The sequence below is a fragment of the Engystomops pustulosus genome, chromosome 9 (genome assembly GCF_040894005.1).
Source record: "Engystomops pustulosus chromosome 9, aEngPut4.maternal, whole genome shotgun sequence".
Taxonomy (NCBI): domain Eukaryota; kingdom Metazoa; phylum Chordata; class Amphibia; order Anura; family Leptodactylidae; genus Engystomops; species Engystomops pustulosus.
The window spans coordinates 34,772,644-34,799,709 of NC_092419.1; the positions used below are offsets into that span (position 1 = coordinate 34,772,644).

General features: G+C 42.2%; 1 protein-coding gene across 6 annotated transcripts; it reads left to right on the forward strand.

Annotated features, from left to right (window-relative positions):
• On the forward strand, window positions 1-26,094 carry LOC140076530 (integrator complex subunit 6-like). 6 transcript variants are annotated; one of them, XM_072123091.1, is made up of 19 exons: window positions 1-78; window positions 298-383; window positions 478-555; window positions 9,010-9,159; window positions 10,693-10,782; window positions 12,033-12,216; window positions 12,593-12,721; window positions 13,038-13,201; window positions 14,355-14,507; window positions 14,844-14,976; window positions 15,073-15,167; window positions 16,157-16,267; window positions 17,045-17,260; window positions 18,651-18,774; window positions 18,904-19,046; window positions 20,024-20,261; window positions 20,775-21,152; window positions 21,641-21,734; window positions 24,710-25,154. In XM_072123091.1, the coding sequence occupies exons 2-19, from the start codon at window positions 312-314 to the stop codon at window positions 24,810-24,812; spliced, it is 2,655 nt and encodes an 884-aa protein (XP_071979192.1). In that variant the 5' UTR covers window positions 1-78; window positions 298-311; the 3' UTR covers window positions 24,813-25,154. The 6 variants fall into 6 exon arrangements, 4 of the variants coding, with proteins under 4 accessions (XP_071979192.1, XP_071979189.1, XP_071979190.1 ...); XR_011849609.1 differs by lacking the exon at window positions 24,710-25,154 and adding exons at window positions 25,161-25,498; window positions 25,839-26,094 and having other exon boundaries at window positions 18-383; XR_011849610.1 differs by lacking the exon at window positions 24,710-25,154 and adding exons at window positions 25,161-25,406; window positions 25,839-26,094 and having other exon boundaries at window positions 18-383.
• The last annotated feature ends 972 nt before the right edge of the window (window positions 26,095-27,066 follow it).

The window sequence follows — 27,066 nt, forward strand, 5'->3', positions numbered from 1 at the left end:
AGTCACATGGTACGCCGCTGAGGGTTAGGGAAGAGAAGTTATCTATCAGTGAACACGGTGAAGAGACTCAGAGCTCAAGTGAGCAATACACGGGGAAGAGGGCCGTCGTGCGGCCCGGGACCCACAACACCACAGAAAGGGGGCAATACCCCCCTGACCCCCATATAACCGCACACAGACAGCGCGCCATAGATGAGCAGCGACCCCGGGGGCAATAAAGGGCAGCACTAGGCTGGCGCTTCGCTGGGGTGTCCGCCTGGCATGCGCTAAAAATGCCTATTTTACTGTTCCTCATAGACACGTCCGCCTCTATGAACCAGCGGACGTACTTGGGGACGACGTATTTGGATATTGCCAAAGGCGCGGTTGAGATATTTATGAAGGTAACCGGAGGAGCAGGGGCACGGGGTGGCTGGGGCTTGTTGACTGTTCTGTGCTATTCACCCCCCACCCCTTGTTGTGTTTGTGTCCCCGCAGCTGCGCGCCCGGGATCCGGCTAGTAGGGGCGACAGGTACATGCTGGTAACATATGACGAGCCTCCATACTGCATCAAGGTAAACGCAGCTACGGCTGAACCCCCCTCCCCGTCCCCCGCTGCCACCCGACTCCGTGGCGGTGACTAGCAGAGGGCACGTCAGGCTACCCCCAAAAATATAACTGCCCCTCCACAGGGACGCGACCCGAGGGAGATACCATCACCGGGTGGGGGGGGGGCACAGGCTGAAGCGGGAGGGAGGGGGTGGGGGTTTCGGCGGGAGTAGCCGGGTCGCAGCCAGTGAAGATGGCGGACATCTTGCTTTTGTATGGGTCTGAGGCGCTTGAGATGGAGGTGGGGAGGAGAGTGCGGGAGGGGAGGGGCCAGGCTACGTCACGGCTGTCTTCTGACTGGTGGAGGGTGACTCCCGGACACGCCCCTTCCTGTTTAGCGGCGCTGGTCGGTGATTGGCAGGTGATCTGTAATAAACGGGTCACTGCTGACCTATGACCCCGTTGCTTTAGGGGTTTCCACTACCTAGTAGTTTACTAGGAAATATGCAAATACGTTTTCCAAGGTATTCTAAAGCTTCTCTTTATTATGTTCATCTCACACAGTCAGTGACTTCTATATACACAGCCTCAGGTATGTTCACCATATTGCATAAAGTCAATAGCTCGTCCCAGACAATTTTTTTTTAGCCCCCCCTCCTCAAAAATCTCTCTCGCTTAGGCTGTCGAGACAGATGGTCAGTCTCACACCACAGGGATCTTTGGGGGTCCCATCACTGAGACCCCACGGATGAGCAGGTTTGCCTCTATGCTGTGGATGGGACCTAACTTGTTTGTCACTGGAGAATTCCTTTAAAGCACACTACTACATGCTACTTGCAAATATATGTTTAGTGATCTAACTTTCAGTTATGTGATGAAGGAAGTAGCATCATAATAATTCTTTATTTATATAGCACACACAGATGCTGTACAAAGCATGTCAAATTGGTCCCTGTCCCCAATGGGGTTCACAATCTAAACAACCTACCAGTATGTTTTGGAGTGTGGGAGGAATCTATACAAGGGGATTGTTACAAGGGGTTCGACATTGGCTTTCTTTGCCATCCCTAACCCATGCCCTTGCATCATAGTACTAGATATGGAAGGGGAGGGTTTGAGGGTGGTGGTGGTGGCAGTGGGACCCGAAGCAGAGGTCACACTAAAAAAAAAATCAGTAGGGTAATAATACTAATTTTAGCATTTTTGAGGAGTATTTTTAGCTGAGGAGTATGAAATTCCTAGGCATGTAGTGTTAATAGATGAATATTTATGCATGAAAATCATTACTGCCAGTGTGTTTTGTGCTTAAAGGACACCTGTCATCAGGTCTCTGCCACTAGTCCTGTCACCTCTGCCTGTTGGAGCAGCTCACAAGGATCCCATCCCAGCCTTTATCTAGTTATTTCATACATTATTCATTGTAAAATCATCTATTCTTTATCATGTAAATGAGGCTGATCACATGGTCAGAGGCAGTGATGTCACCCCTGTTACCCCTCCCCTCTCCTCCCCCTGCTCAGGTCTGTGTGTAATGTATAGTAAAGCATGGCTAGTGTGTGTGCTGCATCTGCTGACATGCTGCATCCTCCTAATATACAGGTGAGCGACACAGACATCAGCTACACAAGTACCTGACATGTTCTGCTGTAACATGGCTGCAGCCTGGAGCTGCTGTATCTCTCCTATACACACACACATGCACACACAGCCTGCAGGGGGCGTGGCCACCAGCACCAGGAAGCACATCATTATACAGCCTCACATCATTATACAGCCTGTCAGTCAAGCACTGGGGGTGTGGCTGTGCCTCCCACTCATGAATAGAGTGGACAGCTTGAATATGCTAATGCTTCATTGGACATTTCACAGGTCATTTGCATACAGCTTTAGGACCTCATTGCTTAGGTTTACAGGCATGTAGAGGGACAATGAAGGGATAGAGGCAATGCTCTCCAATGGCAGTTTATGAAAATATATTTAGTTTAGGGGGGTTATTTTGCATGACGGGTTCTCTTTAAATAGTCAATTGAGATGATAGTAATCTTGCATCATGCATTAAATAAAGGTTGCACAAGCTTTTTTGGTCTCCTCATAAATTTCAATCTACAGACCAGGCTATGGCTGATGCCTCAGACCACCCCCTCCCTGTCCAGGCTATATCTGACAACACAGATTCCCCCTGTGAAGAAACTACAGCTCACAGCCCATCAGAGGGAGAGGGGAAAATAGTCTGCTGCAGATTTATCTGCATCAAACTATTTTTGAAGAGTAAATGTGGCAGTATACGAATAGACACTTGTACAGGCGTTATTGCAACCTCTGGACCTGAGGCAAATAGAGGCAGCCTGCCATGTGGGGTGCATTCCCTTGTACTACCTGGAAGTTTAGCAGGAGGGCTTGAGATCTCTGGGTAGACATGACATAGCTTGAAAAGTCGTCAGACAGAGCACCTCTGTGTAAATTTTCTTAAGGAAAAGGAAAGGTTTTTTAACTGGTTAAGTAACCCCTAGCTGGTTATGCTTTTAAGGGCGCGTTCACACGTTCCGCTAGCGCCGCGTTCATAACGCGACGCTAGGGCACAGGGGGCGGAGTTTGGGGCGATTGCATATGCGTTTCCAGAGAAACCCATGCGATCGGGTTATTAATCGCATGCGTTTCCCGGGAAACGCATATGCGATCGGCCGGAGCCCCGCCCACTGTGCGCTAGCGTCGTGTTATGAACGCGACGATAGCGGAACGTGTGAACGCGCCCTAAGGTGTATGTTCTGGTTTATGCACATGCATTGCAAACCGTAGGCAAACGGAGTTTCTCAGAACAAACACTGCTCCGGGGATGGGAATTCAGGTGTTGTAGCATAAGTGCGCCCTACTGTATTTTTGCTATTGTCCCTTTACGCTACAGGGATCATGTATAACTATGATGTTCTGGGTCCCATCTCTGGAGCAGTTTTCAGTCTGTGAAATATAGCCATTTATGCAGAGACCGAGCTCAGTAATGTGAATACACCCTTAGAAAATAACTGTGGTAATGGCAGGTACAGATAATATAAGGGCGGATACAGATGTCCCAGAAAGTCCCTGTGACGTAAGGTCTGTCAGGTGAGAGGTGGCCTTTAGCAAGTGGAAGTTTAGTGGCAGAATGACCTAGTCTCGGTTTTACACTTTTTCTTTATAGACCTATATTGTCTGTTGGGGAAGTAAGCACTTTCCTATTGCAGACTGCCAATAAATGCTGCTCTGCAGGCTCTTGGAATCTTACAACCATCAATGCTCCACTGGGGGGATTCTGGGAAATATGCAAATAGATTTTCAGGATGGGATAAGGAAAACATTGCCTCTTAGATGCCTTGTAAGGCAGCCTCCTTAACATGAAGCAAAGTCAAACCAGTTTATCTATTTCAAAAGGAACAGATTCCTAAATGTAGACAGCAGTGTTTCTGTGTGTGATGCTGCAGATGATTCTGCACTAAAATCTGTGGCAATTCTGCTTCCAAGTATTCTTGGTTTAGGTGCTCATTTATCTCCTGTCATTGAAAGAAGTTATTAGACATTGCAGATTCCGCAGTGTAAGTTAGTGTCTAAACAGAAACAACATGCAGTGTGAACTTTCTCCAAACTTGTAGTGTGTGTTATCAGTAGTCGATTTATCAGGCTGTAAATGCTGTTATATAGGAAATTTGGCTGAATTTGTGGACTGGATTGGCTGCTGGTCCCCCCTTCTCCCCCCCTGATATGGAGACGCGCTCCTCACTACTCATGTCTTCTGTAGTAAAGCACCTGGCCGCTCTCTTTCAGCCGCGCACATGACAGAGCTGTTATGGTATTGATATTTTGTGATATCGTGTGTGAACAGATCACTGGGAAATAATGACATATAATTAGAGGCTGAGCCCAGGGACATGTCAGCGGTAATGTCATCTTCTCTTCTGTAATAAATGTAAGCATTGTCACTGCATCAAAGCTAGTTTATTCCCTGCCTCGGTGTGCTCTATGGGCCGATTTTATCATGTTCAACCTTAGACATTCTAGTTAAGAAGTAAAATAAAAATCTGTGAAGTTGTAACCACCTAATGGTCACTCAGAGGTAGGAACCAGATGCCTGGCAACTAAAGGGCACAGAAGTGGCATAACATACATTTATTTTTACAGATTTAAATGTGTGGTCAAGATGACGCCTCTCCTTTATACTTTGGACCAGTACGATCACAGAGATGCCAAATGTATTATTTAGTTTAATAATATCGTTAAATGAATTAAAAAAAAATAAATAAATAAAGACCTTGCATTAAAAAAAGCCATAGTCTGACACCTGTGTAAGTAGTCTGCACAACTTGGAGCTGAAGGAACACCAGGCCGCCTGTGTGATGTGCACAGGAGCGTTCGCTGCTCATTAGCATGTTTTAAAAAGTCGTTTTTTTAGCATTTTACAGGTGTTTCAGGTCTAATGAAGATATTTTACTGAAGGAAGAGAAAAAGGCAAACCTGTAAGTGTATTTAGTTTAAATCATGTCTACCACAGTGGGAGGTTTCCTCCATTTCCCACCCTTGGGTACTTGAACCTTAGGGGTCTGATCACTTATACAATGTACTGCAAAAAAACTGTATTGCAATATATTCTAAGTAGAGATGAGCAGCGATAATGTCCACGTTTGGCTTCGGCCCGTGCGACTCAGACATAATGCCTGATTGACAGACGAACAGCCAATCCGGCAAATTGGCACCTCTTGTAACTAGCCATGGCTTTGATTGGCCAGGCTATGTGATCTGCTTCATCCACTATGCAGTTTCCCAGCATAGTGGATGGAGGCAGCAGGCGCCAGCGATCAGTGCAGGGTACTGATAACCAGGAGCCCTGGGAAGTCCCTTCATTCCCACTCTTACCATATGGTGACAGCTCTAGAAAAGTGATGATCTTTGTAAATGTCGCTATGTTTCCATTGTCACTTGGCTTCGGGCACTAATGGAATAATGTGCCAATTTGATTTTCGGATGCCGTCTGCCATTCAGATGTAGACTTTTATAACTCTTCTGGCATTTTTCTGAGATTTTAAATGATGGCTCCTGTCTGGACAGCAAATATCTCGCTAGTAAAACAATTTGTTGTGTACAAATGCATTCAGCGTTGAATTACTGCTCAGTTGCCCTTCGCATGGCTTGTTCTGCCCTTCAAGCTGCAGCCGCTATAATGTGAATTAGGGCTTCACTATATTTGTTTTTTTAATTCTTCTGCTTCTCCTTCTTTTGAAATAACTTTATTGATGGCATCTCTGTGCAATTACTGTGCGGATCAGCTCCACCACAAATTGCATAGTTTAAAAGCGCACAGGACGTCAGAAAGTTCAACTCTATAAAAGTGAATGTTTTTCTTTAGCAATTTAGATTGATTTTTTTTTCATGCCCCCTGCAGCTTTCTGAGGGGAGATTTGTGGGTTTACGCTAATAATAATTCCTTTATATATTGCTCACAGATGAAGCAGCGCTACACAGATCTTTCCAAATCAGTGCCTGTCCCCTTGGGGCTCACAATAGTGACCTTGTCACACCTACCAGTGTTTTGGTGTGTAGGAGGAAACTAATGCAAATCCAGAGAGAACATACAAACTCTTTTAAGAAGTTGACCTGGATGGGACTTGAACCCAGGACCCCACCTCTGCAAGGCTGTAATGCTAATCACTGAGTCACCGTGCTGCCCTCTAATGGCTTTGCATAACTCGAAATTGAAGTGCAACGAAAGTGGCTGAACAACTGATGAAAGCCAAGTTGTAACCTGCTTAGTATATTCTGCTGTAGCCTCTAGTATGTATACTAGGCATTTCATACCAGCTACCCATGTAGACAATAGCTTCTATGCCACAATTGGTAATGTGATGTGACTGTATCTTCTGCATATTTTCCGTGCAGATTTGCAAAACGCAAATGTTTTTGGATTTGCCATATATTTTTATATTGCAATGTGTAAGGTAAAATTCGCTAAAAGAAAGTTGTAAATCTGTGCTATGTAGATACCACTGACCTTCATTACATCACTGATTATTATGGCTGACATCACAGCTTGTAAACTCCCCATACTGACAGAAAACTAGAAACCTCCCCCATAGACCTAGATGAGACTGCTCCTGACTATTGCAGCTGTAGCCATGAGACTGCAGTAAGACAGACCAATAAAGAGTATATACATGGCAGAGAAGCTTGGGCAATATGGCGGCCCCCAGGACTTCTAGAATGAATACACCAGTGGCCAATCATGTATTTGCACAGAGCAGACAGAAGTGGGGGACACAGTTCTTATGGGGGTCCCAGCAGTTGTACTGCCACCGATCAGGGAGTATTAGTGGGTTGGGGGGCTCTTCAGGCTGAGACCACCACATCAGATTACAGCTGTTCCCTGTGTGAGAATTTGTAAAATCATTTCGCACATAAATTACTTTTTAGTCTCACAACTTAGGGGGGGGGGGGGGGAGAAAATTCACAACCAAGAAGCTGAACGTGTGAAAAACGCACTGAATAATGAGTGACCTGAGATGGGAAAGTAGACGGCAAATGTTTTCTTTTTTTGTTAGACTTGCAGGGATGGGTTCCTATGAGAATGATTGATTGTTTTGGGATGTTCCTATTCCACATTGTAAGAGGTTTCGGAGGCATTGGAAGAATAGTAATGAATGTTTATGTTGTGTGGTTCAGCCACTCACACCAGGAGCCAACATCAATGATATCTGTCCCCTCCTGGGGCTGTACCAAGCTCCATTCTTACTCCCTATCCACAAATGCTGGTACTCCCATCCATCACAACAACAGGGGGCAAGTTCTCACTAACTGAATGAATCATCAGGTTGAGCAAGAGTCCTTCCACTGCAATCAATACTGTGAGAATGTTGGAAATCACTGAGCACAGCGCTTGGGTAACTCGCTTGGTGAATCGGAGCCTTAGAGATACTTGAACACACTGCTCAGCAATTTCCAACTCTCCTATTGCATTGAAAGTAGTGACTGGGAGCATTCTTGACCTGACGCTCCCTGGTTAGTTAACTGAACCCCTGTTTTCCCAGCAGTCAAATTGTAACCTAATCACAGGTTAGGATAAAGGCACTATATGAGGGCTTTGGCTTTTGCAGACTGTCCCCTTTTTTTTTTTTTGGATGACCCAATATTTGCATTTGTATGAAATTTTTTTTCTTCTAATTTTATTAAACAATTATTAACGCTGGTGGGGTGGACTTGAACAGCAGTTCAGTCCTTGCACTTTATCATTATTTTACAGGTTGTTAGGATTATGACGATTCAAATTTTGTAGTGTTTGTTTTTTTTTTTCAATTTATTTTATAACTTTTGGGCAATCATTTATTTATTGGTATAAAATTAATTTGATGCTTTTGGTGCTATTTTCTAAGTCTACATTTGATTGTATGGTCCCGTTTTACCCCTGAAAGTGTGTGAGTATTGGCAGTACATTGAGGTTGATCTTCTATGGTACATTAACAATGCAGTGAGTGGGCAAATGATCCCTTTCTGTAGTTTACCCTGAATATTGTGCGTGGAAGATGGGTACACACACGATCCTTACACCCTCTTTGTTCGTAGAGTGAGGTATGAGGCCAGCAATGTAGAGCGTGCAGCTATGTGCACCGTGCCCATGGGTCACTGTCTGTTTTTAGGATAGTTTGCTTACAGAAGGGAGCCGCTGCCAGATTTGGTATTCATCTGCCGCTCCACAGACTCAATTATTCGTTGCTCTTAAGAGAATAGAAGGGAAGGCGAAAGACTGCAAACTGCTCCATCACTGGCTGCTTCCGGCACATCTGCTCCCCTCATGCTGCAAGGACAAGCGACACTTCAAATGTATTTCTGAATATTTTATGACTCGTTGATTTTCATATCCATTTTCCATGTAAATTTTTTTTTTTTTGTACCAATCTGTCCAAAGTCCTTTGTGTACATAGGAATAAGGGCTAAATTCCTAAATACTCCCAAGTTCTCTTAGGACAGAACAACCTGTACTATTGGTGTAAGCCACTTTCCTAGAATTGGAGGAATATATAACGTTTAGAACAATAGACTAGACTTCCTGTTACTTAGACTTGCCTGTCAGTAGAGAAGGTAGCGTCCTAAGCAAAAGAGAGAAGTATGTCCTCAATGCAGATATCATATGGGAGCCAAATATGCTCATCCTTAGTCTTATGGTAAATGACTAGGACCAGTATGCACCATACCACCACACTTTGTCAGAATCATCCTGATATACATTGGGTCCTTTTGTACCTTCTGCAGCAGAAGCTTCACCCTGGGTGGTCTGCAGGTCTGTGGTCATGTACGCAGTTTATCTGTGAAGTCTGGTGTGCAGGGTCCAAAAATGAAGATGCCATCATGACCCAGCAATGGGGCGGCCAAATTGATGACTGTTGAAAAATGTTATAGAAATAAAAGACAATTTTGTCAATTTCGTAAGCAAAATAAAAATGTCGTCTCTATTTTTCCTTCTACAGGCTGGTTGGAAGGAAAATCATGCCACGTTTATGAACGAGCTGAAGAACCTACAAGCCTCAGGACTCACCACTCTTGGCCAAGCACTTAGATCCTCGTTCGATTTACTGAACTTGAATAGGTTGGTGTCTGGAATCGATAACTATGGACAGGTGTGTATCATGATTTCTCTTATCAATATAGTAAATATTTGCTGTAGATATCTCTATAGTAAGTGGTCAGTAGTGCAGCTGTGCATGGAGGGACTATGACGTGGCATTTGCTCTAAACTTGAGACTTGCTGGAGACCCCAGTAATCCAACCTTTCCAACTTACCTTGGTGATTAAATGTCACTAACGTTGGAAGGATATTCACATGAGTTGCGGCACTTCTGTTACTTAGTGAACTATTAATACGCTGTTAATGCTGTTTATTTCTTATAGCTTGGACTGGCTATGAAATGACCTCATCACTCTTCTTCAAACCCCAAATTGCTTTAGGTCTGTTATATACAAGGGAGTTGTTTTTTTTTCCCACAAACCTGCTACACGTCATGTAATAGGTCTGAATGCATGTGTGTTCATATTCTCAGCATTTGGGGGACGATAAATCAGCATATGGTTGTTTTCCCAGATACCGCTTTGACTCCATTTAGAAGTGGAATCAAAGCACGCGATGCAAAAGCAATCGATTGGTAACTAGCACCCGCTGTCTTGTATTGTTTAAATGCAAGACGCCGGGTGCTGGTTACTGATTGCTTGCGTTAGCATTGTAATACATATATGATGGTGCTGTGGCGCGCTCCTGTGCGCTCTGTTTGTAAACTGAATAAAAGTGGTTTGTGCGACCACGCCCTATAGACGCAGCAAGTTCATTGGCACAAATTCGCCCATATGCAATCAGCTTAGTGTGTCACTGCGGTCACTTGTTGCTCTTGAATTTCTTACTGAAACGCAATTCAAGGAGGAATTGCCCCCGAACGCAGATGCTTTTAGACTAAAAGCTTGCATTCAATGTTGCTACTTATTCGATGCATTCAAGGAGGAGTTACTACTGATGTGCTTGAAGTTCAAGCAGCCTTATTCTCTGATCTTTTCCGATGGTGTGTTATAACCGGCCTTTCAGAGTGTAACGGTGCAAATAGATGGTGCGGCCATACTGAGGCCAGCCACATCCAATTGACTCGTTGTGCTTAAAATTCCTTACAAAATTAATATTTTGTGAATGTTTAATGTAAGGTCACTAAATAATAATGAAACAGTCATTAAACAATCATTTTGTTATAAATTATCGGCACAATGTGGTCTGCCTCCTCGTGTCGGCACCATCAGCTCTGGCACACAATCCTGGGAAGATGATCGAATAGGACCGGAAGATCAGCTGTGAAAATCTTACATGACAGTTCTAATTGCCATCTGCGAGGTAAACACACCTGTGAGTTTGGCAGCTCCGCCAAAGACGTCAGACTGCCAGCTGATCCTGTAGAGACGATGAGTTTAGCTGACAGCGATAGTCTGATAGATACTGGTGTAGCTGGCAGCGCCCCTTATGCATAGTATACAGCCAGGTAATAGAGGTGTGTATACCATTTCAGTCAATTTGTGTATGCTGCTTAGATAGAAGTAAAAGCGACTTATGAGTCCTTAAAATAGGGAAAAAATTGCATTCCATTTTGTAAACATTAATAGCACACAATGTCTTACAGGGAAGAAATCCGTTCTTTTTGGAACCGTCTATCTTAATCACAATCACAGATGGAAACAAGCTCACTATTCCTTCAGGTGTGGTGGACGAGGTAAGTGTCTTCATTGTGTATTCTGTTCTTAAAGGGAGCTTCAATAGTCTATCCTCGCCACACGGCATCCGTACTTGATGATTGAGGAGTCCTGCTGTATTGACCTGATCAGCAGGATGAAGTAGCTATGGTGCAGTACCTTGTAGGTTTGCACTGATACCCTAATTTTGAGTGCAGTACTCTTCAAGGTATTGTATCAATATACTAACTACCTATACAATGTTTATAAGAAAAGACTATTATCCAAAGTATTTTCCAAATTCAACGTTTAGAGTGCGGGCAAATTGGTCGTTTGCATAGTGTTTCGTAATGCAATGCAAATTTCTGCCTGATTTGTGAGAAGAGCTTTTATTTTTTTATGACAGTTTTATATATATATTAAAGCTTGTCCTGTGTATACAAAATGTATAATGTAAATTAATAATAAAATAAATTAAAAAAAATAATGTAATGATTTATAGAGAGATCTTTGAGAAGATGCTTCTCTATATACCAGTGCATGGAGCTTGTGTACCCATGTAACTATAGTGAAGCTCTTAAATAGACGACCAGTAAGCTATAAGTCTAGTGGATTGAGGCGCTGTAACTCTACAGTTTGTGTTAATGGAAACCCACAAAAATGTAGAAACCCCATATAAGGATAATTCATGATATTTCCCTAATGACGTGGTCCCTGCTCTGCCGCAGCTCGACACTTCTATACAAAGGATTCCCTGCCTGAGGATTCCCCTACAGTGAGCTTCTAGTCTGTAGAAGGGCATAAGTCATTTGTTACCTAAAATGACAGTACCCCTGATATTGGACCGTTCTGAGTTTGAAAGTATCAAAATCTCAGAGGTTTCAATGCATCGTGCAACCCTAGTACCATGCATACAATTGTAGCTAGTTACTAAGGGGTTCTTAATGCATGGACTTTAGTGGGACTGTCACAAAATAAGTATCTGATCACTGTGGGGTTTCTAGTGATCACAAGAATTGAGGTCCCTAAATGACATGGTGACCACCAATGCATTGAGTTCAGTGGGACTGTCAGTCCAGCTGGTTCCATAAAAATAGATGGAGCAATCAATGGTCACTCGTGCACATGACTGCTCCATTCACGTGGAGATCTCGAGGACCTCAGCTTATGTAATAACAGGACATTCCAGTGGATAAGGAATAAGTGTAATTTACAGTACAACCCCTTTAATTAACCTTTAATATTAAAATACACCAGCTTAACCCATTCTATGTATTGCATTTACTTTTAGCTCCATCTTCCCCTAAACTCTCCATTGCCGGGAAGTGAACTCACAAAAGAACCCTTCCGGTGGGATCAAAGGCTGTTTGCACTTGTACTTAGGCTTCCAGGGGCTCTGTCTGCAGAGCCGGAGCAGGTTGGGAGCGTACCGTCTGATGAGACCGCTATTACTCAGATGTGTGAAGTCACTGGAGGTACGTAGCAAGCACGAGCACTTGAAGGAAAATTCCAGTATTTACTTATTGCTCTCCTATGCTAAGCTGAGAAGCTATAGAGACTATACGGTATGTGCTCCAGTGTCTTCAGTCTAGCATGCACAGCACTGCAGCGTACTTAGTACCTTAGTTTGGCCCCATACACTTGAATGGGACAAGCAGTCCTAAACCATGACCAAACATGGTAGTGACCTTTTATTGGAAATCATGAAGTAAAATTGCAATATTTCCTGGGACAGAGATACTGTTCCTGCAGCCTCAAACCCATGGTTCTAGCTTTTTTTCTTTGTTAGCAATTTAATAAGATTATTTTTTATAAACCTTTTTACCTTAATTCTATCCCTTCCTGCTTCAGGTCGTTCATACTGCGTTAGGACACAAAGGATGTTGAACCAGTGTTTGGAGTCTTTAGTCCAAAAAGTTCAGAGCGGCGTCGTGATCAACTTTGAGAAGACTGGACCTGACCCGATGCCGAATGGCGAAGGTAAAAATCCTCTGACTTGTATGATTTGTCTTGGGGAAAAAAATCGAACAAAAAGAAAATTTTCCTCTGGACCACTGATCCATCAGTTCCGCAAACGATTTACCATTGTGAGCCGGTTTCGTGATGACATCTACTAGGATATTGCAGAACAGCTATTATAAAGGCAGATGCCCTTATAGAACAACCTGCATCTGTGCAGGAGATTGGCAAACCTCATTTGATAAAAATCCACTGTGACATTTAAATTTTTGTTGTTTTGGTTACCCAAAATCTGATTCTGTACTCTAAGCAACAGAATATTGTTTGCTTTTTCCAGATGCTCTTCCAGATTCCCTCAGACCCAATAACTCGTTCACGTCGCAAGCATGGCATAGCTGTCATAAACTGATCTATGTGCGGCCTAATCCAAAAACTGGCGTTCCTGTTGGACACTGGCCCATTCCAGAATCTTTCTGGCCTGATCAGAACTCTCCAACATTGGTAAGAGAACTGTCTGTATGTCCTATAGCAGTGATGGCAAACCTTTTAAAGGCCGAGTGCCCAAACTACAACATAGACCCGCTTATTTATCGCAAAGTGCCAACACAGAAATGTAATTTGTGATTTATACTCCCTTCTCTGTCACAGTTTTCATTGATACCAGCACCTGAGGACACCAATAAAGCAGAAAATAGTCCCAGGTACAGCTGTCACTTTATAATAGCTCTGTGCACAGCAAGTCCTGGGCTGTCTGGGACTGCAGGAAGATACCTGGAGTCATCTCTGGTGATGGCCTGAGTGCCCACAGAAAGGGCTCCGAGTGCCACCTCTGGCACCAGTGCCATAGGTTAGCCATCACTGTCCTATAGTCTACACAGCGATGGGTGTTTATGCACAGCTGCAAAGGATGTTCCAATTTGACTTTGATACACAGTAAAACCTTTTTTGCATATTGCACCAAACGCCCACCAGAAACACCCACGATGGGTTCTTAAACATATTGTTGGTGCTAACCTGTTAAATGGTGCCCAGTTGAGCCTCACCATTTTGGTTCGGACTGTCTCTCCCTGTGACATCATCGGAGAGGTTTCACTGTATTTGTCCTAATGTTATGCTACATTTTTCTCCAGAAAACTCCATTCTGATTGTGGGTCAAACAACCTGAACCTATAGCATCTTCGAGCCTCTTGGGTCATTAATAAGGCTTTATTAATCTCTCTCTCTGAGCCAAATACATCTCTTTTCCTGACTATGGTTTGTGCCGGTATTGAACCCAAGCTCTATTCCTCTGTTCAGCTGCAATACTAGCAGAAACTATAGCCTGGTGTAGCAGTGTTTTTGGAAGAAAGCAGTCATGTTTTTCATCCTCCTAACAACCCCTTTAAACAGGACTTTTTTTGTATGATTTTAGCCTTGGACTATTCCTACAATGAGTAGAAAATTCTCCTTTTCATGTTGAGGCTTAACCACTATAAATGTAACAATTCACAGCCAAGATATTCAACTTGATATACTGTGGTCAGTACCTGAGGTCTTTGTACATATAGCGAGTGTTGGTCCAGTAGATAAAGATGCAGTGTCTAGTTGATACATCTTAGGAAGACCCCACAAAACATCATTTACTTGTATTCACGTGAGGTATTTTATCTTTCAGCCCCCACGCACTTCCCATCCTGTGGTGAAATTCTCATGTGTTGACTGTGAGCCTATGGTCATCGATAAACTTCCCTTTGACAAGTATGAGCTTGAGCCGTCTCCGCTGACACAGTATATTCTAGAACGGAAGTCTCCTCACACCTGCTGGCAGGTAGGTGCAGTACAGGATCTCTAAGGTGTTCTATAAGAAATCCTTCTTGGGTAAAACTGCATTTTATCCATATAGCTGAACTGTTGATACTTTACGCTGCTGATTGACAGCTTTTCTCCCTATTACTAGTGTCGTTCAGATGCACGAGGGTAAGGGGAAGACCAGATTGCAAATGTCATGTCATTTATACAACAGATTTCAACAGCTTGCAATGCAGAGGTTAAAATATGTGGGTGGGTGGCATTGGAGGATTTCCTTGGAGGAAAATATGCCACTTAAAAATTGCTTCATTGTTCTCTTATAGTCCTATTTACTCTTGTTATAATTTTTTTACAGGTTTTTGTGAATAATAGCGGAAAGTACAGTGAAATTGGAGAACCGTTTGGCTATTTAAAAGCTAGCACCACTCTTACCTGTGTGAACCTATTTGTCATGCCGTACAACTATCCTGCATTACTTCCATTACTAGGTGAGTTAGCCCTTTGCTGCGGATGGATCACTATCTCTTAACATGTATGTAGGTTTTATTGCATGCCACAGCATTGATTTCACTTTTATTTCACAGATGACCTCTTCAAGCTGCACAAATTAAAGCCAACGCTGAAATGGCGTCAGTCTTTTGATAATTACTTGAAAACGATGCCACCTTATTTCATAATGGTAAGCTGGGGACTTTTCAGTAGAATAACAACAAGATAAATTTATAGGGTTTTTTTTGCATCTAATGCCTTTTTCATTTGGTTAGGTTTTTGCATCGCACTAATTTAACACGTCAAAAAGTCCATAATTCACATGCTATCTGAAAAAAGTTTTTGGAGAAAATGGGCACTTGTGTAGTGCAATACCATCTGTAAGCAGACATAGCAGTGTTGTAGTATTGGAGCTACTAACCTGGTGGAGTTGTGCTGGCAGGCACAACTCTGTGATGCATGTTTGTCTTTGTCTGGCATCCCTCTGCAGCGCTCTCAGGAAGAATTTTCTCCAAATTGTGGAGAATAATCCCTGAAATATAATATCCACTGGGTTTGTTTCTATAGGTGATGAGCGTTTGAACAGGCACTTGGACGACTCTGTATTTGATTCCACAGAAGTTTTGATTCATAAAGGTTAACATGACAATAAAAATTATAAAAAGTATATAAATTAATAAATGAACAATGCGTTTTGAGCGCTTCCTCTGGTTCATGATCCACATGGCTAGCACAAGGGCAGACACACTTGACCGTGGAAATCTCCTGTGTGCTGCACGTTTTTTGAATGGACAGTGCAGGGCTGCACCAATGGACCAATCTGTTAAAAAGTAAAGCATGTCCTAGTCAGAACCATTTTTTATGGATCTCTCAGACTACAATTGACAAGGATCTTTAAAAAGTTTAATAAATCAGGTGTGAAAAACTGAAGAAGCTTATGTTTTCACGGCTGTGATTCTGCACCTTTCATCTGCCAAGAGCTATGCTGAGATTACCATGGGGGCAGATATGCTCGTCATCTTCAGTAATGTCAGAGTGTGCATAAGGGTTTAGGATATTCAGTATACAGTATTTATATCATTATTTATCCGTTTTATACAATTTGACTTGTGTATTCACTTTTTAGTTTGTGCTTTCTTGTACAATAAATGTAATTTTTTTACTATAATTTATTTTTAGCCGTTAAAGAAAGCCTTAAGAATGATGGGAGCACCAAACCTAATATCTGACAACTTGGATTGTGGTCTTAGTTATAGTGTTATTTCATATCTGAAGAAGCTTAGTCAACAGGTAATTATTAAAGATGAATATTCCTTCCCTTGCATCTATATTCTCCTGCTTGTTCCATCAGTCCGGTAAAGTGATTTGTCTCCATGCAATGGTCAATATTTCTAGAAGGTGTCTCCGACCAGTGGCAAAACTTAAAACTGATGAGCCCCAGTGCAAAGTCTGTGCCAGGCCCCCGACTATAATGTATGGTTTATAGTACTAGTCTTCTCATATGGGAAAATGACACTTTATGGGCCCCCTAAGCCTCTTAGGCCCTGGTGCGACCGCAACCTCTGCACCCCCTCAAGTTACGCCCCTGTCTCTGACCTTGTGTCATATACATGTCATTTTGATAAAATAATCACATCCGGTCTAGGACAGGAAACAATTAACATATACCAAGCCACAGACCATTTAATCATTCAACAGATGCTGACGATTAGCACTCCACTATGTGGAGCGTTGGTAGGGAACACAGTCCATGATAAAGGGGACTTCTGTTTGCACACTTTGTCCTGGTCCCGCCGTACCAATTCTTATTATGGTTATACCTTCTCATCCAGTTAGTAACAAGCAGTTGCTGTAAATGTCACCAAGACACCCATACAACCTCTTTAGTTAGCACAGGTCCTGATGACAGAGCTGATCGAGTACTGGATGTATATTGTACGAGAGCTTTGTCCTTTATGATTGATGCTGACATTGTATACGTTTCATTCATCTCCCGTTATTCATGCTGTTATAATAACCTTCCCTCCATACGCTTCACCCTGCTTCATAATTCTTTGTATGTTACAGACTAAAATGGAGTCGGAAAGAATAATTGCATCTGTTGGAAAGAAGGTCCCACAGGAGACTGGGATTAAAGTGAAAAATAACTCCACAAGATTGTCTTTAGTTCACAACAGGCACTTCAAACAGCTGCTGCAGGGAATCTCTGGAGAAAGCCCTGTGCGACTGCAGGAGATGAATGTCAAGGAGTTCCCTGGTTTTCAGATTGGCCTCTTAAATAAGGTAATAAAAGAAAAACTATTCCGTGGGTGCTAATATCTTGTTCTAATATCCAAGTGTGGACCATTTACACAAAAAAATGGTCTTTATCAAGTTAAGAATGTGCAGTGATCTCAACCTCTTGGAAAGCTGGGTGACAAGATATGGTATTTCTGCGCTTATTTTGGTAGATTTTATGAGGGGGATTAATCATATGCTGGCACATTGTGCTCCAGTGTATGATTAAACCCCGCTCCTCCTGCAGCACCAAATCTATCAAGAGGGCTTTTTTATCATGATAAATTCAGTGGCAAGCTGCACTGCCAGGCAATTCTATTGCCACTACGGTCTGAAGTAGAATTGTGCTATGTAGTGTGCACGAATGCCCTGAGGCCCACTTTGCAACTTCATAGAAGTTTGATTACACATTACCTGGCTCCCTGTCAGCATCATGTGGTGAGTCCCAGGGGAGGGTCAGCTGCTGCCTGTGTCTCCTCATGCATTCCTACTGGATGAGTGTGAAGGAGAGGAGACTGATACAGGCACACACACAGGCTGCTGAATCCTCCCAGGGACTCCCCACAAGCTGCTGGCAGGGAGCCAGGTAATGTGAAATGAACTGATATAAACTACTGAAATGATTCCGAATGCTGACAAAGGCATTTTTTTAAAATCTGCACAGCATAGGCTACTGGAACCTGACATTGGCTCAAAATATAGGGATGTGTTTTAAAAAATCCAGATAAAGACAAATGCCCTGCTCAATTTTAGTGGAAATTACTTATTTATTAAATTGTTAGTATAGTATAAAACGGAATTTCCACTAATCTAATAAATAGAGGCTGTCCCCTACTTAAGGACACCCATCTTACAGACGACCCATAGTTACAGATGGACCCGTCTGACCACTGTGACCTCTGGTGAAGCTCTCTGGATGCTTTACTATGGTCCCAGACTGCAATAATCAGTTTACAAGTCTGTAATGAAGCTTAATTGATGATCCTTGGACCCATTACAGCAAAACATTTTGAAACTCCAATTATCACTGGGGCAAAAAAAAAAAATTGTCTGGATCTACAATTCTAAAATATACAGTTGAGCAGCATGCCTGTCTTTACCTGGATTTTTTAAAACCCGTTCCCACATCTATCAATCCACTCCCAAGTTGGACCCAAGGTGACGCTGCAGCTCAATATGAGCCGATCTTGTACCACTATGGAGTTAATGCGCTCTGTTTCCATATTTTTGCATAAGCTAAAAATGACATTCCTGGTGACCGGTTCGCTTTAAAATAGATGCAGTTGTTTTCCTATTGTAAGACTGTAATAGCCATTAATGTTTTGGTTTCTGAATATCCTCTTAGTGCATTTCTTTAAAAAAAAAAAACCAAAATTTTTTTAACTTTTGTCATTAGGATCTCAAGCCCCAAACGTACAGAAACGCCTATGACATTCCCCGCAGGAATCTTTTAGATCAGTTGACGAGGATGAGGACCAATTTGCTGAAAACTCATAAACTGATTGTTGGTCAGGATGAAGGTATTTTATTGCAGAAAAATTGTTTTATGTGGTTTATTAGATATACAAATTGTAATAAAATATAAAAGTGTGCACAATTGTTAGCAGATCAAGGAGACTGATTATTTATTTTTAAATCTTGGGTTGCAGATTGTCTGCATAGTGTTCCAGTGGCTCAGATGGGCAACTACCAAGAATACTTGAAACTTATGCCTTCGCCTCTCAGAGAGATCGATCCAGATCAACCCAAGAGACTTCACACCTTTGGAAATCCATTTAAACAGGATAAAAAGGTATTTGTTTTTTGTTCTCCGGATATTGATTTTGAAAAAAGTAATTTTATCTATAATATTCTTTTTTTTAAGGGCTTTTTAACCAGTTTTGTTTGGAAAACGCTATGTCTTTCATCACCCATAGTTTCCATACAACTTTAACAGTCTTTAAATGATGGCACCACAGTTTACAGCACTACAGCATTTGTTATAGTAACAATAACTGAAATAACTTGTCCTTTCGGCAGGCAGCATGTTATATAGCAGGGGGAGGAGAGCAGAACAATCTACTCTGTGTGAAAATACCAGTATAACGGGTGCTCTGTGACATTCAGCATGTACATAGGACTACATAGGTTTTTTGTTTTTTTTTACATCATGATCAATAAAATTTGCACCCTAATTATAATTCAGTTTTCCAGACTAGTTTTAGAATTGGAAAAGAGGTACAAGTATCATATTCCTGTTGGATGAGAGGTTTCTTTCTACATATAAAATTGCAAAGTGTGTTTTGGAGTGTGAGGGTTGTCTTCTCCAAAAGACAGTCAGCATATGTAATATGTGGTGCAACTAAATCCAGTAATAGAAGGTCTGGATGAGGGGACGGTCTGCTGGAGAGTAGAAATGAGCGGACGCAAGTTTGGGTTTGTCTGCACAACCAGAGATGTTGCCGGATTGGTGGCCAAACAGCCAATCGGGCAAATTGATACGACTAGCAACTAACCATGCTGTATTCACCTGACCAATCATGGCCATAGCTATTTGCTAGGGGCATAAATTTGCCGCATTGACTGTTCGGCAGCCAATCCGGGAATGTGTCCGTGTCACACAGGCCGAATGCAAACGTCTGGTCTGCTCATCTCTACGGAAAGCTGTCATTGTACTGCTTTTGTGAAATAATTCTATGCATTTAAATGGTTTTAAAGTCAGAAATCTATCACACAAAACGCTTTTCTTGCCTTTTACATTTTTAAATTTTCATTTATTCTCTGCTATAGGGTATGATGATTGACGAAGCTGATGAGTTTGTGGCTGGACCCCAAAATAAAGTTAAGCGTCCTGGAGAGTCCAACACCCCGGCCTCCCTGAAGAGGAGGCGTAGCATGTCTCCTTTGCTGCTAAGAAGACCTCAGACACCTCCTATAATAACCAATCATGTAGGAGGGAAGGGGTCGCCTCCTGTGCCTGGTAGCCCTGCTACACACAACCTCATAAAGCCAATTCCCATACACAAAGGTACGTTATTTAAAAAAAAAAAGAGAGCTGCTAGCTTTATCTAGATCCTCAAGGTCACAAAATTTCCATTTCACGTCAGAAATCCGGTAACATGTTCTTGTACGTGTAATCTAGAAAGCAGGCAAAAGAGAGATCAGGGCTCTTATAGTGGACTGTCACAGTATATGCTGATAAATGGCAGAATACCCCTATGGTTTTTTCTCCCTGACTCCGAATCGGCGTTTCAAAAACCCAATATGCAGCAGTAATTAACCCAATTAGGATTTAAATATTAAAGGGTTACTGCCTTTAGCTAGGAGACAGGTGATAGAGCCCTGTCATTGGTGGATCCGCTGTATAGCGCTCTGCATATGTTGGCTGAGCAACTTTGCAAGTCTGTTCATTGTAAGATTTTCTCCAAGCACAATGCAGCTGTTATTGGCTATGGAGATACTAGTCATGTGCTTTATGATATTGTTGTACTCATGTATGTAGTGCATGGGATAGTATTGACATTCTTCCATTTTTGTTCAGATGGTAACAATGCACTCACTATAGAAGGCAATGGAGAGAGGACGGACAATGGTCAGGATAAGCCAACGGATGGATTGTCTTCACTAATGATTCCCGCTGCTTTGGGGGATGATGATTTGCTGCCTAATAACTTTGATTCTGTTACTGATGAACTTAATAACTTGAACGAGGATAACCTGGACCACAAGCCAGTTAATAATACACTTATAAAGGCTCCTTTAGAAAACTGTGTGCCTATGGACGATTCTCTTGTGACTCACGAATGTTCGTCAGGGATGGTACTGCCAAACTCGCTGAAGGAGATGCAAAGTATCATCAATGGAATGAATGCCGATATTAAGATTAAAGTCATGAAAGAAGTACGGAAGCCTGGAAGAAGTAAGTTGAAATGGATTAACCGTTTACTACAAATCTTAGATCAAATTAAATCTACAGGCAGTCCCCAGGTTACATACAAGATGGGTTCTGCCACTCACCCCTGCCCCTCTCCATAGGAATATATGGCGCACAGTGGTACCGTGGTATGGAACGCTACGGTGCCTCACGTGTGCTGCAACGCTCCGCTCCCGTTGGGCGCAGTGCGCCCATTGCCCTCTATGGGGGACGTATCTCGGCTCTATATACGTCCCCCATATGTTCGTCTGAATGTAGCCTTAGTCTGATCTCTGGTAGCTCCATGACTGCTGCTGCTTGTGTGCTCTCACGCAGTTGACAAAGATTACTACATGTTTATGGCTGACCTTGGTCTACTCCATGTGATACAAACATACAGAACAACCCTTTATAATACTTAGTAGTTCATTTGTTTACTTTATTATTTCTGAAACCAGTTTTTTATGTTCTTCTCTACAATGTTTATCTTTTAGATTATGAAAAAATCTTTGCTTTGCTAGAAGAAGTCCAAGGACCTTCTGAAGTACAGAAAACTTTTATAGAATTTACAATTAAGGAAGCAGCACGGTAAGTTTTAGGGATTTATTTAAGAGCATGATATGAAAATAGGGAAACATGAAATTGTAAGCCATAAATGTCACAATATTTATTTTTCTTCTATTGTTTGTTTAAAGGACGTCTACCACCAGGATGAAGGATCGTAAACCAAGCACACTGACATATACTGCCCTCTGGCAGAATACAATTTTCTTTAATTTTATTATGCCCTTGTTTTTTTAAGAAAAAGGCATTAAAAATTATGCAATGGAGTCTGAGGGGCTGAAAATAGCAGATCCTGCCAGAGGGGGCACGCACCAGTATGTTTGTGTGCTTGGTTTACGATCCTTTAAAAAAAAATATTTACGGTATTTATTTGTTTCCAATTACAGAGACCTCTGTGGGACAAATTGTATTTTCTAGTGGCATCATTTTATATTTTGTTCAATGTACAGGGAAGCTTGAAAAAATCCAAATGTGGTAGTTTTGCCAAACCCCCACACCCCCCGTTATGCCATGGTCCTATGAGCTTTATTTTTACATCTTTTCCTGTGTCCTTTATTAATTGGATCGGTAAGATCATAAAGATACCGACTTAAAGGTTTTTAGATTTTTTTTTTTTTTTAATTTTGTGCTGGGGAAGCTTATTTTTTAATTGCTACCATTTTGGAGACTGTACAAACTTTGAATCTTTCTTCTTCTTTTTTTTGTAAATTAAAATTTTATATGTGTGGCAAAATTGGGGAAAAAGTGGCGAACTGGGCACTATTTTATGTTATAGGGTTGACTGCCTGGGACAAATGTTTTTATATCTTGATCGGCCTCATCCAAAATGTTTGACTGTTTCTTTATTTTTATATCCATTTTAAAATGATTGTTCCCCCCCCCCCCCCCCTTTTTACTTTTATTTCAGGCCCCTTATGGTACTATAACCCTAGGTGGTTTGATTGCTTTAACAATATACTGCAATAAAACTAGATTACAGTATATTTTGCATATGCTGCTTCTATATTAGACTGTAATGTAGATTACCTAATTACTGCTATCCTGGCAACTGATCGGTGCCCTCTGATGTCACCGGGGGCTTCAATTTGCCACCTTGGCACTTTGATTGGTGCCAGCCACACTGGCTGCAGTTACCAGCAGGTGATGGCTGTATAATACAGCTGACCCCCGCTTTGTATGGAGAAGGCTCAGCCTGTGAGTCCTCTCCGTCCTATATAGTTGTACAGCAGTAAGAAACTGGTTATATATGGCACCAGCTCAGTATATGGTACTTATGTGGGTAAAGATTCAGTATGAAGGCCACTTAACATGAGGTGTAATGGGAAGATGTAGTCCTGTTCGCTGTGTTCAGCTGCTCCTAATTTTGGTTGGTGCAAAAGAGATAATGGAGATATGAGCTGGCCCTTACACTTGCCATATATACTTGTGTATATGCTGAGTTTTTCAGCACAATTTTTGTGTGTATGCACAGTTTTTTGAGTATATGAAAAAATAAAATTGCTACTTGCCCTCCAACGCTCACTCCTGACGTCCTTTCCTTCCCATTTCTCCTCTTCTTGTTTTTGGGTTCTCAGGAGTGCGGGCAAGAGTCTGCGCTCAGCCCTCACATAGACTATGATGTCACCAGGTGGCGACATAACTGTGCCATATTATGTGCGCAGCAGAGCTCATAGATGTCTCTTCCCGTACTGCTGGGAACCAGAAGAGGAGAACTCGGGAGTGAGTTAAAGGGGGCACGGCTGGCATGGGGGCGGCAGGGGGCTCCGCTGGCCATTGCATCAGGGAGAGGGATCGGCTGGCATTGGGGGGGGGGGGATGTTAGGGTACAGCTGGCCATTGCATCAGGTAGAGGGATCAGTTGGCGTTTCATCAGTGAGGGGAGGCTTCAGCTAGACCCCTTTTTTTTTTTTGATGAGTGGAAGGTACTGAATACATTTTCCTAGTTTTTTTTTAATGGTAAAATTAGGTGCCCTGGTTTATACTTTATCTTTTTATATCTCTGGAGGGAGTCCTATCAGTAAGTGGCACGCTCTATATACATAATAAAGCATGGAGGGCTGTCCTCTTTGAATATTCTTCTATAAATCTTTTATATTGTATTGGTCTGTCCTGTGCCCTCTGCTTTATAACACGCAGCCTGCAGATACACTGCATCTTCTCAGTGGCTGGTTCCCCACAAAATGCTTCATCATAACTGATCCCTTTCATATCTCCATACATGGATATAAAAATGGTGACATTATGTGGTGATGAGAAAATATTTATTTTCAAAGATTGGAATTTTTTTTTTTTTTGCAGGGTGATAATGTATATAATATATAAATTCATACCATTAGGAAGTAGAATTTGTCGGCCAGATACAAGCCCATAAATGTAAAATACAAAAAGACATAAGAAAACAAAATGCAAAATGGGAAGTGTCCTCTAGAATAACTGCATGTATAATGGGAGATGACGGCGACCACCCTCACATCTGTCTGTAAATGGAGGTTGCAGGAACCTCCCCATTTCTTAGCTTTCGGTACAAGACCTTTTAACAGAGCATTTTGCAGTTTTTAAGAACCTGCAGAAGTGAATGAAATGACTAAGGGACTAAAAACAAAAATGAGGATTTAAGAATCCCTCTCCGGTTAAGTCACTTGCAGTGGAGTAGTCCCTGTTCATCCTGGTTTGGGGGTCACTAGCAGGGGGGGGTCTCTCTGGTACAGTGCTGGGGTCTTTGTATGCTATTACAGCATTGTTAACACTAGGAACTGATCTGTACTTAGGTTAAATCCTGCAACCCACACAAGGCTGCAGAATGGATCAAAAATAATTTCTTACACTCACATTCTCCTTTTTAGTGGTTGCTTTAATGATTGATTACTATTGCAGTCAATTGCTGTTTTCTTTACTCCCTATATACCCCGATATCCCTTTCTTTTGCTGCATGTATATTGCAGGTTTTGTCCTGACAGGTAAACCATTCTGCTTATCTTTCTCTTTGCTCTTGCCTGTAGAATGGAAATGGTAAAAAACATTGAATACAGAAAATATGCGTTTGACAGGCCCCCAAGTAGCAAGAAGTGGGGGGGGGGTCCTATTCATTTGAAAAGTTGCTGAGCTATAAGACCCCCCCTATACAATGAACGGAGCCTCCTACTTCTGGCTCCATCTATCATAAGTTGTTGTAAGTGTTAGATTTTTGGCATTACATCGTAAGGTTGGGTTATAAGTGTAAAGATTGCGATAAGGCCCAGAAACCCCCTTTTTTAATTCTCCTTTGTTCCATGTTCTAACCAAAACAGTTAGGGGAAGGGTTGTATTTTCGAGATGAGAAGCGATCCGCTCATTTAAATTTGACTCCTCATATAACGTATTATAGGATGTTGATCAGTTTTTATGGGACGCGGTGAAGCAATACTTCTCCATATTAAACGTACATCTATATTGTCCATTTTTGCTAATCAGGTTTAAAAAGAGGGTGTTAATACAGCACTTGGAAAGATTTCTATCTGAACTGGATCCCAGCGGTGTTCCACATATTGTGAATCATGTCAACAGCAGATAGCGGTCTGTCCGGACGACTGAGCATCAGGGCTGAGCTTGCTGTCGCAGAAGAAAGAAAGGAGGACATGGCGACCGCCTTCAACACCTTGCATCTCGGGACACTTTCTGGCCGGAGACAGAGGACAAGAGATGGAGTGACACAATGATGTAGGCATCAGGACTTGCAATGAACTGTGAGGCGCTTTCTGTATGGAGGGGGTGCAGGCCGGAGATGATAACCACTGGTGGCCCTCCAGCAGGTGATGATTGTACTCATTTCACAGTAGTAACACCATTTTCATGCTGTAGAAAGCACTTGAGGGAGTGAGAGGCAAAACAATGCTCTAGCACAGACCATTACTTTGATCAAAAACGAGCAACTGGCGGTGGATTGAGATGATGAGAGTTGTAGTCAAACTACGCGGAAGCCAGCAGTTGCGTGACTGCGATCTGGGTAATGGTCTCTGCATGGCGCATTCATGAGTACATGAGGTAGCTTGCGATTTTGTATTGAGGGACATTAAAGACAGCCCTGTGACTGTATACATCCTATGAGTCACTAAACAAACTACCTCAGACTCTCTTCTGTTTTGTCTGCAGACTTTAAGAAAGTGCACCTGAGACTCCCCAGGTCCCCGACTTCTTTCATCCTGTGAGCAGGACGGAGACTCGTCAGGTGGCCTTGCACTCGCTGTGCTTTGGAAGCACTTGAAAAGGACAACTCCTTGTTTTTCATTTTTTTTTTTTTTTTTTTTTTTAAAGTCTACATAATTTTAATGTTCATACAGAAGAAATATTTTGGACAGTATTGTTATTAGCTATGTAATTTTGTGATATTTTAACTGTACATAGAAGTTTTGGTCTTGTATATAAAATTATATACATAAAAAATATATATAATAAATTTTTTTTATTAAATTGTAATTTGTTTGTGGTATGATATGACTTGTGATCTACGGATGGGATAAAGAATAATACTGGGTAAGGCTACATTCACATTGCCGCATGTGGGGGAGTATATACGGCTTATGTACGTCCCCCATAGACTGCAATGGGCGCACGTGCGGCACCGTACTGCTCCACACCTCGGGAAAAGATAGGACATGTCCTATCTTTTCACGTATTACGGCGCTGTACACCATACATCCCTATGGAGAGAGGCAGGGGTGTGCGGCGCTCACCACCTCCTCTCCCCGCGTGCTGCCGTGCGCCACCCGTGCTACGGTACGGCGGGCAACGGCAGTGTGAATCTAGCCTAAGACTGAGACGGAGTGTGTAATAGGAGCAGTGTCATGAGATTCTCATGCAGTAGTTACTATTAACTTTCTCACTTACAAACCGCATAGAGCACGTACTCCTACATTTTAGAGGAGGTATTCTTTACAATTGGGTATAATTCAGATGAGTTGTTTTTTCAGGTTTGTGAAATACACAAAAAAAAAAAAAAGTTAGAGGGAAAAAAAAAAGAAAATTGCACTTCCCAAAGGACAACCATAGACTTAAAGGCGTTTCCATGAGTATGGGAAAACACGCAGGGGACTGTGGTGGGGGCAGAAAAGGACATATGGACCCTTCTTCGGTTGCTCCTTTATTTCAGGTGTAGCACAGACCCATAAATGAAGTTGAGTGGGATATAGGACCCAATTCATCCAATGAAGTGGCCTCATCTGTACCGGGGAAGTCCCCTGGATAATGAAAGTTACATCCGTGATCCAAGAAGACCAATAAGTGAATGAATTGTAAGGCATATTTAGCAGATTAGATCATTTTGAGTAAATTCACTGTTTTCTAATGTCTAAAGGGAACCTGTAACCATGTTTTACCAGGC

Excerpts from the sequence above, each read along its gene's own strand:
- LOC140076530 (XM_072123088.1), top strand. The coding sequence starts at position 273 with ATGCCTATTTTACTGTTCCTCATAGACACGTCCGCCTCTATGAACCAG. Across the intron at positions 10,783-12,032 it reads CTTCAGGTGTGGTGGACGAG|CTCCATCTTCCCCTAAACTC; the intron begins GTAAGTGTCTTC and ends ATTTACTTTTAG. Across the intron at positions 20,262-20,774 it reads GCCAATTCCCATACACAAAG|ATGGTAACAATGCACTCACT; the intron begins GTACGTTATTTA and ends ATTTTTGTTCAG.